Here is an 18,311-nt window from a genome sequence, read left to right on the forward strand (position 1 = left end):
TATTTTCAAAAGGTAGTCACCTGAAATGGTCTTCCAACAGTCTTGAAGGAGTTCCCAGAGATGCTTAGCACTTGTTGGCCCTTTTGCCTTCACTCTTCGGTCCAGCTCACCCCAAACTATCTTGATTGGGTTCAGGTCCGGTGACTGTGGTCTGGTGCAGCACCCCATCACTCTCCTCCTTGGTCAAATAGCCCTTACACAGCCTGGAGGTGTGTTTGGGGTCATTGTCCTGTTGAAAAATAAATGATGGTCCAACTAAACGCAAACCGGATGGAATAGCATGCCGCTGCAAGATGCTGTGGTAGCCATGCTGGTTCAGTATGCCTTCAATTTTGAATAAATCCCCAACAGTGTCACCAGCAAAGCACCCCCACACCATCACACCTCCTCCTCCATGCTTCACGGTGGGAACCAGGCATGTAGAGTCCATCCCTTCACCTTTTCTGCATCGCACAAAGACACGGTGGTGGGAACCAAAGATCTCAAATTTGGACAGACCAAAGCACAGATTTCCACTGGTCTAATGTCCATTCCTTGTGTTCTTTAGCCCAAACAAGTCTCTTCTGCTTGTTGCCTTTCTTTAGCAGTGGTTTCCTAGCAGATATTCTACCATGAAGGCCTGATTCACACAGTCTCCTCTTAACAGTTGTTCTAGAGATGTGTCTGCTACTAGAACTCCGAGTGCCATTGACCTGGTCTCTAATCTGAGCTGCTGTTAACCTGCGATTTCTGAGGCTGGTGACTCGGATGAACTTATCCTCCTCAGCAGAGGGGACTCTTGGTCTTCCTTTCCTGGGGCAGTCCGCATGTGAGCCAGTTTCTTTGTAGCGCTTGATGGTTTTTGTGACTGCGCTTGGGGACACTTTCAAAGTTTTCCCAATTTTTCGGACTGACTGACCTTCCATTTCTTAAAGTAATGATGGCCACTCATTTTCCTGTACTTAGCTGCTTTTTTCTTGCCATAATACAAATTCTAACAGTCTATTCAGTAGGACTATAAGCTGTGTATCCACCTGACTTCTGCACAACACAACTGATGGTCCCAACCCCATTTATAAGGCAAGAAATCACACTTATTACACCTGACAGGGAACACCTGTGAAGTGAAAACCATTTCAGGTGACTACCTCTTGAAGTGTGACTCTACAATTTTCATAGTCATGAAAATAAAGAAAACTCTTTAAATGAGAAGGTGTGTCCAAACTTTTGGTCTGTACTGTGGTGTGTGTATATATATATATATATATACACATACATATACACACACACACATACATACACACACACACACAAATTATATATTATATATATATATATACATATATAAACACTTTATGCTTATGCCAGAATGTTTGGGCATCTTCTATTTCCACTCCCTCTACTCCCTCTTCCCTTTTTTTTTTTTTTATTTGGCCTCGCATATATAACATGCAATCCTATTTTGCCTTTGGAGGAGGAATCACTGTTTAGACCTTTAGTCTTTTATTCTATTTTAATTTTTTCCCCCACACTCTTACACCCCATTCCTGGCTGACTCCATATAGACAATCCTTTCACTTAATAGGTGGGTTCTATTTGGACCATTCTTTTTCTTTTATTATTATACAGAATCTATATAGTGCCAACAGTTTGCGCAGCGTGAAGGTAGACAGTAGGATTACAATACAATTCAATACAGGAGGAAGCTTAATGAGAGAGTTGGAGAGCTTTCTGACCCCTCTCAAAAATCGCATCCTCTTTTTCTAGCCCCATTTTAGATCCTTTTGCAGCTCTCTAACTTTTTTCTCCGTTTGCTTTTCCCCTATCCCCTTTTCCTTGCATATTTGCCCAGGTCCCACTACCTTCCCCCGGCTGTGACTCTAGTGACCCTTTCAATGTCTTCATTGCCTGGTCTCTCATAAGGGCTTGACATTTTAATTATGCCTTATATTCAGTTCACCTCACATAATGTACACAGTTTGAAAAAGACCCATCAAGAAATTTCCAATTTCACCTTCAAATATTCATCACTATGCACTCCTACACTGCCATCAAACATATGTTCAACAGTGTCCATGTCCTTCCTACAGAAATCACTTGCTGGGACCAGACGCAGTCTTAACAAAGCATCAATCAAAAGTGAATATCAGATCAGCAGCAGCTGATGAAGAGGACAACGATGGAGCCCTCAATAATTGTTTTCTACAGGTTAACATTAAAACAATACTGTAGCAGTGAATGCAGACTATGAATCAATATTTTTTACCTTCACAACTGGATGACCACCAGTTGCAGCCTTGACAGCTCCACGACTACCCTCCGTCTCATAATGTGCTCGATGATGAGTTTTTGGCTGAACCTCCACCTTAAGTTCACACTGTCCATAATGGCTCGGTAAAGGCCAGTCTAATGAAGGCAGAGAGGATGTCCTAATCCAAAGAAGGAATGTGTTATTCTAAATAAATACAAAGAAGTATTGCATTACCATTATTCTAAATATACGAACATAGACAACTCAAAAATACAATCCATTAAAAAGCCTTCAGTGAACAAAGTACTAATTTTGTATCACTGCAGTATTTAAATTCAAGATCTGTGAATTTCCTGTGGTATGCAAACATTTGCCTTTGGTCTGCTTCTTTAAAATTCAGAGCCTTTTCCTATTCAAGTGAACGATGTGCTATCAGACTCCTTTCCTCTCTTTTGGGGTAATAGGCAGGGATGCCCCGTCACCATTCCTGTTCGATTTGGCTTTGGAGCCATTAGCGGCTGTTAATGGCCAATCTCAAAATATCACAGGGTTTTGTAGCTCCACTGGGGAAGACAGGATCATGCTTTAGGTGTATGACACTCTGCTGCTCCTCTGGGACACGATAAGCACGCCCCTATATCTACCATGTCTCCAATTTTCACTTACAGATCCTTTTCTGGATTCACTATTAATTGGGAGTCGGGACAAGTTGGTTCTTGTACTGTTCGATCCCATTTCAGACCCACTCCCCCTGAAGCTAGCCAAACAGCCTCAGTTCTTTCAAAATATCGAGGAGTCTACGTTTCCACCGCCACGTCAGACTTTGTAGCTTAAATATTCACCCGCTGTTAACTAGATGGAAGAAAAGATGGAAGATGGAAGAAAAATTGCTCAGAATGGTGTATCTATCCCTTTTAGTTGTAGGTTGAATTAACCTTATTAAAATGGTGTGGATGACTCAACTGTTCTACCTCCTCCCTTTTCAGAAATTTATGGGTACTATTATCTACTAGCCCAAACTGCATGGGACGTCCACCATCAATATACCTTGCTGGATATATACCCCCTCTGATGGCTACTATTACCCCTGTCTGGTTACCACATGGGTTTGGTCCGATCCACAATGCCCTTGTGGCATATTTCACTCTGCACAGGGTCAAATTTGGAGATTTACGATATGCCTAGTTTGAAATCACAGATATCAAAGTTGACTGTCTCTTGTTGAAAGGTGAGCACAGTAATATCATGAGGGTCTATGCTCTATATGACACCAGACATGCACACTCTAGATTCATCTAGGTGTTTATTAGTGAAAAAATGTTTTCTATACCTGCTCATATAAATCTTTTTTGTATGTTATAAAGGATACCAATCAACCATAATGGTTCCTGATAAAGCCACTTTTCACCTAATTGGCGAAACGCGTTGAACCTTATGAATCAATGTGATTGTCCTTTCGCTAATCCTTTGCTATGCTGTATCAGATGTAATCTACTGTATATATTTTCCTATCATGTTTTTATTCATTTAAATAAAGATATTTTGAATGTTTTACATTCTTTGTTGTGCTCTCTGACTACCAAACCATATCCATTAAAATCCAATGGTTACTAATCCACTGTAATCCCCTGGTCCTTTATTAACGATACAGTGTGATTTATATACTTTTGCTGTTTAAATTAAAAATGGATGTGGATATGGTACTGGTATTCTTTTGATTATTTTCAGCCTCACTTATCTTTTCGAATTACTACTTGGGGTGAAAAACCCAATCATTTTGCTGCATTAATCAAGTATTTTTTGATATAAATAATCAAACTCCCTCGGGGGTTTGATGTTTTTTTCTTCCTGTATGTATTTTCTGCCTTATTTTCCAAAACTGTGTATTAGTTAAAAATTTATAATTATTATTGTCATATAGGCTTACATCAAATTGTCTGTCCAGCAACACATTGATTCCCTCCCTCTTTTTATTCCTTCCCCCCCTTTTTTTTTTTTTTTTCCAACTCTCTGGTCCAGCCTGGGAGAAATTCCTGGACTCTATTCAACTTACCTGCACTACACATGCCTCTACTGACATTGGAATTGAGGTTTATTTCCAAAAAACTTAGAAAACTACTGTGGAGTGCAAATCCAAATTTGGGTTGGCACATCAGATACTTTGACAAGCATCTCAAAGAGGATGTCAACCCAACTGGATTGCACATCCAAATTTTTCCCTCCTTTGAAACATCGGATCCTCTATTCCGCGAACAGTGGGAAACTAACCTCACCTGTTCAGCAAAAATGATGCAACTACTCAAAGATAAATACAATAAAGATCTTGAGGAGGTTGATAAAAATATTAGCCTCCTACAAGAGAATAAACCCCCTTCCCAAAATCCTGACTTTATAAAAAGGGAACAGGAATTGATCCAGTATCTGGAAAAATTCAATAAAGATATAATCATGCAAAAGGATTATAAATACATGATAGATTGGCCTTCGCTGGGGGATCTGCTTATAAATGGAATAGGGGTGCATGGTCAAAGAGAAATAGGTCACAACCATTTAGGAATACATTCAATCCAGAGATTACCAGATCTGAATCTGAAATATCTATATCATCTTCTGCATCATCTCATAAGAGTAGCAATCAAGCTCAGAGAGGCAAACCAACGCGAGGAAGACCTTCCAAAAGGGGAGGGTTAAACAGGACAGATCCTCAATACACAGGTAGATCTCAGAAAAGATCGGTCTCACCTCATCATATCACACCAAAACCTAAACATCAGAACTATGCAGATAAAGGACCTGGTAATATGCAGGGACATAAGACCTAAGACTGAACATAGAAATAAGGAAAGGAGGGGGCAGGGGGACTTTTAAAGGGATACTGTCATCAGGACCAATATCAAAAATCAAACATATATAAAATTTAAACAAACTTTATTAAAGCAAAAGGAAGGGAAAAATACATTAAAAATTATTCTTGTGTATAACAAACACAGATAATAGTACAGAACAAAAAACAATTGGCAGTAGTTAGTACAGTAGCATACAACAAAAGGCTCAAAGGAGCACAATATCCACGGAAGGGTAGTGTAGATCACGCTGTCCAATGCAGACCTGTACCAGAGATGGTAGGACTGGTAGGTCACATGGGTATTGGACATGGGTGCCTATACATTAGCCCAGCCCGACATGTTTCGCGGATAACCGCTTCTTCAGGGGCAAATAACGTGGGTATGGATATCAACAATTGCTACTACAAATAAGAAGAAAACAAAATCAATATACATCTATGTGCCGGGTTTAACAAGATACATTTCATAGAACAATGTAAAGGTCAGAAAGAGGTGAGCGCCACATTTCATATAACCCACCTATGTACGGCCAATCTAAAAGCAAGTAGACACCAAGGGGACCGCAACTGGGATAATTACCCCCACGGCGGACATGGGAGCAGTCCAATCCAAACAGGGGTCCAAATCAGGGATGGTGAAAATACTATATTCTGGATGGTAAAGAAGGTATATATGTAAAAATGGTAATCTGGTTGAATATTTTTGTATACCGACTCCATATAAAGACGAACTTACCAAAAATATCAGTATGCTTGTGTATGTCCCCTGTAGTGTCTCATGACACGGCTAGGGGGTGGCTGCTGGAGTAGCCGGAGCTGTTAGGTGGGGAATTAGATCAATATCAGGTCCAAAACCCTATGTCCGTAAGAAGCAGAAAAACATAAGGTTTAGAATGTTATATTAGGGCATGTGTGAAAGATAAAGCCACCAAGGTGATCAAAAAAATGTAAAAAACGCAAGCCGTGCTGTAGATCAACCAACATCAAGAACCAAGATATAAGCAGAAAACACCACCAGTGACCGAGTGTGAAGGAAGTGAAAACGTGCGGAATGTGAGGGTAAATTAAAAATCAGAAGTGATTGAGGTGGGGAGGGAATGGGTGGAAATGATGTCAGACAGCGTGAGAAGCCAGAGCTGAATAGTGCCTTAACATACCACGGGATAAGGGGTGATCGAGCCTGAGGCGAAGTTACGTGCGATAGAGTTGAAAGAATATAATAGAGCATGTAGTATAATTACCTAGTATTCCGAACAGTCCGGTGACCCGTAGCCGTGTAAATGTCTGTGTGGGAATGGCGCCTATATGGAGTGATGCTCCACCCCAAACACAGCTGGGTCGGTGATCAGCCGGCCACGTCATAGCTGTGCTCGGGGCAGACGCACCGAATGCGCTTGTACACAAGCGGCACATCAGAGATGCGCCGGATGTGACGTACTGCGCATAGCAGGGGGGTGTGTCCAAGTGCCGACTGATGACAGATCACCGGAAAAGTGGTGACTGTCAGCAACATCGGGATGCGGACACTAGCCCCCGCTCAGGGATACATACTGGATGTATACCCAGACGGGCGTCACATGTCCGCCGGTTGGGAACGCCCAATACGATCCTCCCACCCTAGGGTGGTGATGGAAATGGTCAGGATTGCTGATTTAGGGGATACCAGGGGGCGGTACTGAAATGGCGCTACACCTCTAAGACCCTGCATAGGAAATGTATTACATACCAACGGGTCATTGAACATAAAATACATGAGTGGAAAACATCAGAGAAAATAATATTGATGACATATAAAGGAACCAACTTGAGGAAATTAATCAGGATATAATCCTGAAAAAACAGGCCAAATATAACCGGGATAAATTGGCTTTCTTGGGTGGTTATGCCTACAAGTGGACCCCCAAATCAGCCACTCCTAAAAGCCAAACATCTAGAGACATGAGACCAACACATACTGACGAATACCCTGAATCAGATTCCTCTAACACGATTCCTTCCCACTCACAGGCCACTTCACGTCTCCCCAATTCACAGGCCACACGTACACGAGTCAATAAACGCACCCGACATGGTGGCGGATACTCGTCTGACGACCCTACAGGCAAAAGATGGCCACAAACACCCACAGCTAGCACTTCAGACCTAACACCCACACTTCAGAAAATCCTCACTAATAGCACTTTGCCTAACACTAAACAACCCAACACTAATGAGGATGGTTTTTTAGATGTTTCACTAGGAGCCATCCCGAAAACCAAAAAGCAGACCAAATTAAAGGACTTTGTCACTTTGACATCGACACAAACTCCACCATCACAGAAATAAATCAAGATTGTTTCAATATCATTAACCTCACTGACACACCCTTAACTCAGGACCAGACCACTGTTTTGCAACTAGGTCTGGGATTTTGTCCCTCACAACCAATTAACATCTACGACACCATTAAAGATCTCTACCTGTTCGCCCGTAATTTGACCTACAAATATATCTTTGACGAGGATCGTCAAAAGAAAAAACTTGAGCTGACTCTTACAGAGCAGATCAAACATTTCTCCATGGATGAGTTTCGGGCTCTCCGGGATCTGATGCTCCTCTATGAAGAGGGATCCACGGACCCCGTAGAGCCTGATACTTCATCCACCCTCACATCTTCTCATCAATTTATCCCCCCTAGTTTCAAACCCAAATCCACCAAATTTCCCGATTTATCCATTTGTCCTAAGATCTGGGCATTTGTTTGCCAAACAGTCCGCGATCTCAAACGGACACATTGGCAACCGATGCCCCCTAACCTAACCACCAATTTAACATTAGCCCTAAAGCAATTACAATCTAATCAAGATATTGTTATAAAACCCTCGGACAAAGGGGGAAACGTTGTAATCATGTCACATTCCCAATATCAGACGATGTGCTTAGATGTGCTTAACAACAAGTCATGGTACCTCCCCATAAAACCTGAACTAACACATACTTTCCAAAATGAATTACATAACATATGTCTAAATGCCTTTCTTGCAGGCATTATAGACAAAGATACATATGACTACTTGCGAGTCAAATATCCCAGAACTCCAACTATGTACACACTCCCAAAAATTCATAAAAATCTATCTAGGCCCCCAGGGAGACCGATCGTCTCCGGCATTGGATCCATATCGGAGCATGCCAGCCGATATGTGGATGCTTTTTTGCGTCCTTTTGTGCAAAACCTACCATCCCATATTAAGGATACCCCTGACCTTCTTCGCCACTTGGAGGACATTTACACACCCCCGGATGCCCTCCTCGTTGCGGTAGACATCGAGGCTCTCTACTCGAGCATACCGCACGAGGAGGGCATCCGGTCGTTTAAGTCCTTCCTGTACGAGCAGGACAGCTCCACTTGGCCTCATAATGACTTTATTTTGTCTTTACTAAGATTCATTTTGACCAGAAATTTCTTCACATTCATGGATAAGACCTACTTGCAGATTCAAGGAGTCGCAATGGGGACCTGTTGCGCTCCTTCATATGCTAACCTATTTCTCGGAAATTGGGAGAGATACATTTTTGCAAATGAGCAATACGCACAGTGGTTAAAATATCTATTGTGCTGGTTTCGCTACATTGACGACCTCCTAATTATATGGACGGGCCCACGTGGCGAACTAGACGCAATGTTATCTGCCAAGAATGTGAACGCATTTAACCTTAAATTTACTCACAACATACATGAAAAGACAATTGTCTTCCTTGATGTTGAAATCAAAAGAGAAAATGGACACATAATAACAAGCCTTTATAGAAAGCCGAGTGCAGGCAATATGTTATTGCATGCATCCAGTTCACACCCTCAACCTTTGAAAAACAGTATTCCATACGCACAATACCTGCGCATACGTCGTAATTGTACATTAGACGCAGACTTTATTGCGGAATCCCAAAAACTGCGGGATAGACTCCTGCAGCGGGGGTACTCCCGTAAGATTCTGCGCAAAGCTTTTAACAAAGCGCAAGCTCAATCCAGAACTAACCTACTATACAATAAGAGACCCTGCGAGAACACACAGACAGTAAGATTCATTACTCAGTACTCCAGTAATTCTTCGCAATTACGCAATATTCTGGGGAGGAATTGGCACATGCTGGATGAGGATCCCACCCTCTCCAGGTATGTCAAAAACTCCCCGGAACTAGTGTTTCGAAGAGCTACATCGATACGTGACCGTTTGATCACCAGTCACTATGGGGAACCTACTGCTGATGTAAGAAACCCAATGGGAACATATGCTTGTGGACAGTGTTCTAGATGCCCTTGGATTAGGGAAGGTGTTGTTACCTCCCTACCCAATGGTCAATCTCATAGACTCAATGGACATGCTAACTGCTCCACACGTGGAGTAGTTTATCTCATGCAATGTCAGTGCTCTGCTTTCTACGTAGGCAAAACCATCCGTGAATTAGGTCAGAGAGTAGGGGACCATGTCTACCATTCAGAAAGTGGTAAGATATTAACCCCTGTTACACGTCATATAGCCCTACGACATAGATATGACAACACATGTATATCTTTCAGAGTTCTAGAAATAATTCCCCCAGACCCCAGAGGGGGTAACTGGGATCGACGGATCCTTCAACGAGAAACAATCTGGATTGAGAGACTTAACGCCCTCTCATATCCAGGTTTGAATGAGGCACATTCCTACAAATCATTCCTATAGATTATGTTCGCTAGCTTGAATTTCCTTTCTTTTCTGTGCTTTCTTCTCTAAACCCCCCCCCCGTCCATTCCCCACTTTCTTCCCCTTTCCATCCCAGTCTTTCCCTTTCCCCCCCCCTCCTTCTTGTCTTCCTCTCCCCCTTTTTCCTCCCCCCTTCTTCCTCCCTTTTTTCCCCCCTCTCTCCCCCCCCCCCTTCCCTCTCCTCCCCCCCTCCTTTCCCACTTCTCCTGTCCTACCCTGCCCATACAATTGATCCTATATCCATGGTACATAAGAATTTGATCCCAACTATGGGAGGTATCAAGTTCTTGATTTGGGAGTAATTCTCTCCCAGAATGCAATGTAACTCTCCTTACATATTTACATGTTATTATATTGATCATGTTTAACCATGTTGTTTTGGTTCCTTTATATGTCATCAATATTTTCTCTGATGTTTTCCACTCATGTATTTTATGTTCAATGACCCGTTGGTATGTAATACATTTCCTATGCAGGGTCTTAGAGGTGTAGCGCCATTTCAGTACCGCCCCCTGGTATCCCCTAAATCAGCAATCCTGACCATTTCCATCACCACCCTAGGGTGGGAGGATCGTATTGGGCGTTCCCAACCGGCGGACATGTGACGCCCGTCTGGGTATACATCCAGTATGTATCCCTGAGCGGGGGCTAGTGTCCGCATCCCGATGTTGCTGACAGTCACCACTTTTCCGGTGATCTGTCATCAGTCGGCACTTGGACACACCCCCCTGCTATGCGCAGTACGTCACATCCGGCGCATCTCTGATGTGCCGCTTGTGTACAAGCGCATTCGGTGCGTCTGCCCCGAGCACAGCTATGACGTGGCCGGCTGATCACCGACCCAGCTGTGTTTGGGGTGGAGCATCACTCCATATAGGCGCCATTCCCACACAGACATTTACACGGCTACGGGTCACCGGACTGTTCGGAATACTAGGTAATTATACTACATGCTCTATTATATTCTTTCAACTCTATCGCACGTAACTTCGTCTCAGGCTCGATCACCCCTTATCCCGTGGTATGTTAAGGCACTATTCAGCTCTGGCTTCTCACGCTGTCTGACACCATTTCCACCCATTCCCTCCCCACCTCAATCACTTCTGATTTTTAATTTACCCTCACATTCCGCACGTTTTCACTTCCTTCACACTCGGTCACTGGTGGTGTTTTCTGCTTATATCTTGGTTCTTGATGTTGGTTGATCTACAGCACGGCTTGCGTTTTTTACATTTTTTTGATCACCTTGGTGGCTTTATCTTTCACACATGCCCTAATATAACATTCTAAACCTTATGCTTTTCTGCTTCTTACGGACATAGGGTTTTGGACCTGATATTGATCTAATTCCCCACCTAACAGCTCCGGCTACTCCAGCAGCCACCCCCTAGCCATGTCATGAGACACTACAGGGGACATACACAAGCATACTGATATTTTTGGTAAGTGCGTCTTTATATGGAATCGGTATACAAAAATATTCAACCAGATTACCATTTTTACATATATACCTTCTTTACCGTCCAGAATATAGTATTTTCACCATCCCTGATTTGGACCCCTGTTTGGATTGGACTGCTCCCATGTCCGCCGTGGGGGTAATTATCCCAGTTGCGGTCCCCTTGGTGTCTACTTGCTTTTAGATTGGCCGTACATAGGTGGGTTATATGAAATGTGGCGCTCACCTCTTTCTGACCTTTACATTGTTCTATGAAATGTATCTTGTTAAACCCGGCACATAGATGTATATTGATTTTGTTTTCTTCTTATTTGAAGTAGCAATTGTTGATATCCATACCCACGTTATTTGCCCCTGAAGAAGCGGTTATCCGCGAAACATGTCGGGCTGGGCTAATATATAGGCACCCATGTCCAATACCCATGTGACCTACCAGTCCTACCATCTCTGGTACAGGTCTGCATTGGACAGCGTGATCTACACTACCCTTCCGTGGATATTGTGCTCCTTTGAGCCTTTTGTTGTATGCTACTGTACTAACTACTGCCAATTGTTTTTTGTTCTGTACTATTATCTGTGTTTGTTATACACGAGAATAATTTTTAATGTATTTTTCCCTTCCTTTTGCTTTAATAAAGTTTGTTTAAATTTTATATATGTTTGATTTTTGATATTGGTCCTGATGACAGTATCCCTTTAAAAGTCCCCCTGCCCCCTCATTTCCTTATTGGGACGTGGATACTTGTACCCCTTGTGATTTAGTTTTAAATTGAAAGCTGTCCCTCTTGTTCATACTAAGACTGAACATAGTCATTTATCTATGTTTAACATGGATTCTGACCTACCCCATACCCTTTCAAATTCTGGAAACCTAAGAACAAACAAAGACAGCATCTCCATTGATCCCCCTTTGGGGGTTAACCCAACAACTGCGGCACAATCTATGCAGCAGGTGTTGGGGGAGAAGAGAGTGTGTGCCCTGGACACCTTTGTGGTGAAACCCAACCTGCCCCTCCAGGATAAGACATTGTCAACCTGTCTTCACGACAACTGATAGATAAGGAGATAGACATTCTGAAACTGGGCCTTGATTTTTGTCCGCTGGAAAAGTATAACAAATTTGAAATAACTAAAGATCTTCATCTTTTTGCAAGAAACTTAACCTATAGGTATCTGTTCGATAAAAATAAAAATATTGGTGATGGTGCAACCAAAGACCCATATAATGGGTTTAAGGTGCAAGACTTCAAAGCACTTAAAATACTTATCCCGTTGCTGGATGAGAATGATTCGGTGGTTGAAGACTCCAGCTCATCTTCATCCGAGGATGAGCCTGAGCCTCCCATCGAACCCCAGGGCAAAATCTACCAACTTTCCAAGATTGCAGACTTGCCCAGCAATTTGGGCATTTCTTAAGCAAACCGCAAAAGATATCAAGAAACTGCCCCCTTCTCCAGCTTTTAAATCTAACCTCAAATGGTCGCAAAAGTTGGCCCTTGATGGCTAGATCCATGACGACCACATTGTCATTAAACCCTCTGACAAGGGTGGCAATGTGGTCATCATAGATCGCCATCAATACGAAACATGTGTCTAACCATTCTCTCTAATGAAGAATGGTATCGGAAAGTCCCTGCTACCCTTATTGATGAAAAAGTAGCTACCTTTAAGAAACTTCTCTCTGATGCGGCTTACTTATATGTTAAATGGCCTATCACGCCTACTTTTTATTCAATACCGAAAATCCACAAGAAAGTCAACCGCCACCCGGACGACCTATCAACTCGGGTATTGGGAGTGTTATCGAGATGGCTAGTCGTTATATCGATAGTCAACTTTGCCCACATGTGGCAAGGCTACCGTCTTACTAAAAGGACACCTTGGACCTATTAAAAACCCTAGAGGGACTCACAGTACCCCCGGGATAAATATTGGTGGCTATTGATATTTTCTCTATTTTCTCTTACGTGCTCTGACAGACGCAGCCACTTCATAATTTCCTCACGAATGGGATGTCCCAAAGCAGTGTAGGCATGAGGGGTGGGAAGACATGCAACCAACTAAACAGTAACGATCCATCAGGGCCAGAAAAAAACATAGCCAACAGGGCAACATAAGCTCAATCAACAGGAGCTAACCCCAAAACGAACAGTCACCCCAGGAAGAGAAAACCAAGTCTCTTCAGCAAACAGCAGCCTGCAAAACCTTGCGGCCAAAGGAAGCATCCGAGGATGCCATGCAAAGCAGAGAAACCGCTGGTGACCTCCGTAGATAGGGATGTGCAGATACGCATCCTTTAAATCGATGGAGGCCAGAAAATCCCCTTGATTCAAAGACGTCACCAACGACTGGACGGATTCCATCCGAAACTTCTGCACCCGTACAAAGTGGTTCAGAAATTTGAGATCCAGGATAGGACACACTTTGCCCTCCTTCCTTGGCACCATGAACAGGTTTGAGAAAAAACAGAAAATAGTAGCGCTTGAAACAATCTTTAAAAGTCTCTAAAAATAAACCATGAAGAATCCCCCAAAAAGCCAGTCTGGTTAATGACAAACTCCTCCCAGCATTTGGAAAATAGTCCTACAAGGTTATTCAATGTTGGTAAAAATGAACATCAGTCCCCTGAGACTCCAAAGCTTTAACAATTCACAGACCGCAAATCATTCGTGTAGTTCAACAGGGTCACCGCTATTCCACCACCAAGTGCAGGGGGACAATAGGAAATGGCCACTCACCAGATCACGTTGCTCACTTACTCTCATAAATGAGCACACCTCGCATGTATATACTAGATGCCCACGTAAGTAGATATCACCAAGGATTGATTACAAGATGGGTTCAGTGCCTCTCTTCCTCTCATACTCCCATGTGCGTGGAAAACATAAAAGACATTCTCCACTAGTGCAATATGTCTGATAAAATTTTATTCAAAACAGCATCACAGCATACATCGCACTCACTTGTGATTAGAATAGTAAAAGCTTCACTCGTATAACTGGCAGGTTCGGATCCTCCACTCCTACTCTGATGTGGCTCCACGCCAGATCGGGTAGTCCCGGAAGTCCTCCGCTGTCGTGATCCGCGATTGGGTGCGTCGTCTGGCCACGCCCCGACGCGTTTCGTCACTTCCGGACTTCAACTGGGGGCGCGGCCAGACAAACGCCCACGATCTATTTATGCTTCGCCTCACGGCGTCGCACCCAATGGTGAAGCAGCCAGGTCACCCGGAAGGACATCTCGCCTCATGATCCAGGAAGATAAACACAGATTGGGAACTTCCTGTCGGACAGTGTTCTTACACCGCCTCTGCAGACACCAATACAATTGAGTCTGATCCTATTTGCAAACCCCGCCCCAGGCCGTCCCAAATAGGCATACCGTCTGATCCAGTGACCCGTTGCATCCATCACCTCGAGCACCGACGAAAGTCACTCAACAAGTGAATGACCATCTGCTGGTATCTCGGCGCACTACCAATAGCAAACAATACTATAGGTTGCAGTAAACCCTAAAACAACAGAGATACAAACCTACATTTATGGCAAAATTATGCGGACCACTGTAGCATAAGATCTCATAAGCATAAGCAAAAAACACATTATTTCATCAGTGACTCCTAGTTTATCATTTTCGATTGTAACCTTCAGGAGATATATACTAGTATCCCTATCCTGTATCCAAGATTTTTTTAGAATAATACCATATCACTTAAGGATATATTTAATTTAATGTATAGTGAGGTATTTCAAATATCTGATTGCGATATTTGATTTTAAACATTTTTATTGGATTTAATATCTGATTTTTTAAATAATGTGTTTTTTGCTTTAATGTATCATGCTTATGAGATCTTATGCTACAGTGGTCCGCATAATTTTGCCATAAATGTAGGTTTGTATCTCTGTTGTTTTAGGGTTTACTGCAACCTATAGTATTGTTTGCTATTGGTAGTGCGCCGAGATACCAGCAGATGGTCATTCACTTGTTGAGTGACTTTCGGCGGTGCTCGAGGTGATGGATGCAACGGGTCACTGGATCAGACGGTACGCCTATTTGGGACGGCCTGGGGCGGGGTTTGCAAATAGGATCAGACTCAATTGTATTGGTGTCTGCAGAGGCGGTGTAAGAACACTGTCCGACAGGAAGTTCCCAATCTGTGTTTATCTTCCTGGATCATGAGGCGAGATGTCCTTCCGGGTGACCTGGCTGCTTCACCATTGGGTGCGACGCTGTGAGGCGAAGCATAAATAGATCATGGGCGTTTGTCTGGCCGCGTCCCCAGTTGAAGTCAGGAAGTGACGAAACGCGTCGGGGCGTGGCCAGACGACGCACCCAATCACGGATCACGACAGCGGAGGACTTCCGGGACTACCCGATCTGGCGTGGAGCCACATCAGAGTAGGAGTGGAGGATCCGAACCTGCCAGTTATACGAGTGAAGCTTTTACTATTCTAATCACAAGTGAGTGCGATGTATGCTGTGATGCTGTTTTGAATAAAATTTTATCAGACATATTGCACTAGTGGAGAATGTCTTATGTTTTCCACGCACATGGGAGTATGAGAGGAAGAGAGGCACTGAACCCATCTTGTAATCAATCCTTGGTGATATCTACTTACGTGGGCATCTAGTATATACATGCGAGGTGTGCTCATTTATGAGAGTAAGTGAGCAACGTGATCTGGTGAGTGGCCATTTCCTATTGTCCCCCTGCACTTGGTGGTGGAATAGCGGTGACCCTGTTGAACTACACGAATGATTTGCGGTCTGTGAATTGTTGAAGCTTTGGAGTCTCAGGGGACTGATGTTCATTTTTACCAACATTGAATAACCTTGTAGGACTATTTTCCAAATGCTGGGAGGAGTTTGTCATTAACCAGACTGGCTTTTTGGGGGATTCTTCATGGTTTATTTTTAGAGACTTTTAAAGATTGTTTCAAGCGCTACTATTATTTTCTGTTTTTTCTGTTATCAAATATATTCTATATTTGTCTAAGTAGCTGCTGCATTGGTTTTACCTTTACCAGCTTGTGGGCTGGTGCTTCCTGGAGCGCGGAGATTATTTCACAGTTTAGGCGTAAGGCTGAGGAATTTTTTATATAGGTTTGAGAAAAAGCCTCGAAACCTGTCCCGCTGAGGAACCGGGACAATAACGCCCTGTGCAAGAAGATCTTGCACAGCCCCCTTGAGATCCTTTAAATGATCCAGGGACAGATGGAGGTTTGATGGAAAGAAGCTATCTGCTGGGCGAGATCGAAATTTGATCTTGTACCCTGTACGAATCAGTTCGTGAACCCATTTGTCTTGAATCAGAGACATCCAGGGTTCAGGAACCCTGTTGGTGGATTCTCCTACTAGAGAAAATGCAGTGCTGGATCTATTGATCACTAATGACCCAGACCTAATCTCGGAGGTAGGAGTTCAGGACAACCTGGGCTCTAGCGATCACAGGATGATCACATTTAGCGTAAATAACAACATAACAAGGCAAGAGGGGAACATAAGAACCCTAAACTTCAGAAGGACAAACTTTCCCAAATTGTGCTCAATGATGGAAAGTGTAAACTGGGACCAAACCTTAGGAACACTGACCCCAGAGGAAAAATGGGAATGCTTTAGGAACATATTAACCGCTTGCCGACCGCCGGTCTACGTCGCTAGCCTGTGAGGCTCTAGGGAGCGAGCGCTGCCGGAGGCGCGCTCACGGGCCCCCCCACGCGTGTGCCCGGCGGACCTGATGTCCGCCAGGCACTTGCGATCTTCCGTTACACCGGAAGAAAGGCAGGCGGCTAATGTAAACAAAGCCGCCTGTCATGCTTCCCTGTGTAAGAATGGAGATCACACGGTTCTACTATGTAGGACCGTTGATCTCTGTTCTTACACTAGTAGCCACAGCCAATCACAGTTAGAATAAAATATGGGTATAGTTGCGCTAAAAAACTTAAAAGGTAAGCGATTGAACGCACAATAAAATAATTAACAAAGCAGCTACACTCAAATCATACACTGAGCATATGTATATAACAAAAAAGAAATAAAATATGTAGCGCTAAAATATTATGAACAAAGTCCATAAATAAAGTCCATTTCCACCAGTGATATTGCACGGCACCAATTTGCAGTAAAGTGAAAGGAATCCACCACCAAAAGGAGTGTTCAAAACACGCTTACCAGATAGTTATATGCATTGGGCCTTGAACTATCATAGAACTGCAACACACTCGGTGACGAATTGGACCGGACCTCTTCACAAATAGAGGACATTGGCTGCTACCTTGCTAACCGATTTGGAACCACGCAGGTCGGCGTGTGATTCGCACACTATACCCTTCTCAAATGTGAGTGCTATATATCTTTGCTTTACATCCAATAAAGTTTATGGAAATTACTGCACTATGAGGGGTTTTATTTCCTTCTTTTGAGTGGCTCCCTTAAGGTATACTGTCAAGGTATCAATTCTGGGATTCATCTTTGTGAAGAGGTCCGGTCCAATTCGTCACCGAGTGTGTTGCAGTTCTATGATAGTTCAAGGCCCAATGCATATAACTATCTGGTAAGCGTGTTTTGAACACTCCTTTTGGTGGTGGATTCCTTTCACTTTACTGCAAATTGGTGCCGTGCAATATCACTGGTGGAAATGGACTTTATTTATGGACTTTGTTCATAATATTTTAGCGCTACATATTTTATTTCTTTTTTAATCACAGTTAGAAACATGCCCCTAGGGACACACTTAACCCCTCCCTCTCCAATAAAGTTAACTCCTTCACTGCCAGTGTCATTTTTACAGTAACGGTGCATATGTATAGCACTGATTACTGCAAAAGTGTCAAAAATGTCAGTCAAGGGTCGGATCTGTCCGCCGCAATGTCGCAGTCCCGGAAAAAAAAAAATCGCAGATCGCCGCCATTACTCGTTAAAAAAAAAAAAAAAAAACAACAAAAATGAAAAAAATCTTTCCCTTAGTTAGTAAACGCAATAACTTTTGCGCAAACCAATCAAAATACGCTTTTTGCGATTTTTTTCACCAAACATAGGTAGCATAAA

At 43.1% G+C, this 18,311-nt stretch overlaps 1 protein-coding gene across 1 annotated transcript in view; it reads right to left on the minus strand.

The window, feature by feature from the left end:
- Positions 1-18,311, minus strand: part of NFATC3 (nuclear factor of activated T cells 3) — a 973,084-nt gene that overhangs the window by 764,892 nt on the left and 189,881 nt on the right. The window contains exon 3 of the mRNA XM_082271077.1: positions 2,246-2,408. Coding sequence (XP_082127203.1) covers positions 2,246-2,408 — 163 coding nt within the window. The remainder of the gene's footprint in view (positions 1-2,245; positions 2,409-18,311) is intronic.

This window comes from Pelophylax lessonae (genome assembly GCF_965119305.1).
Source record: "Pelophylax lessonae genome assembly, chromosome: 10".
Taxonomy (NCBI): Eukaryota; Metazoa; Chordata; class Amphibia; order Anura; family Ranidae; genus Pelophylax; species Pelophylax lessonae.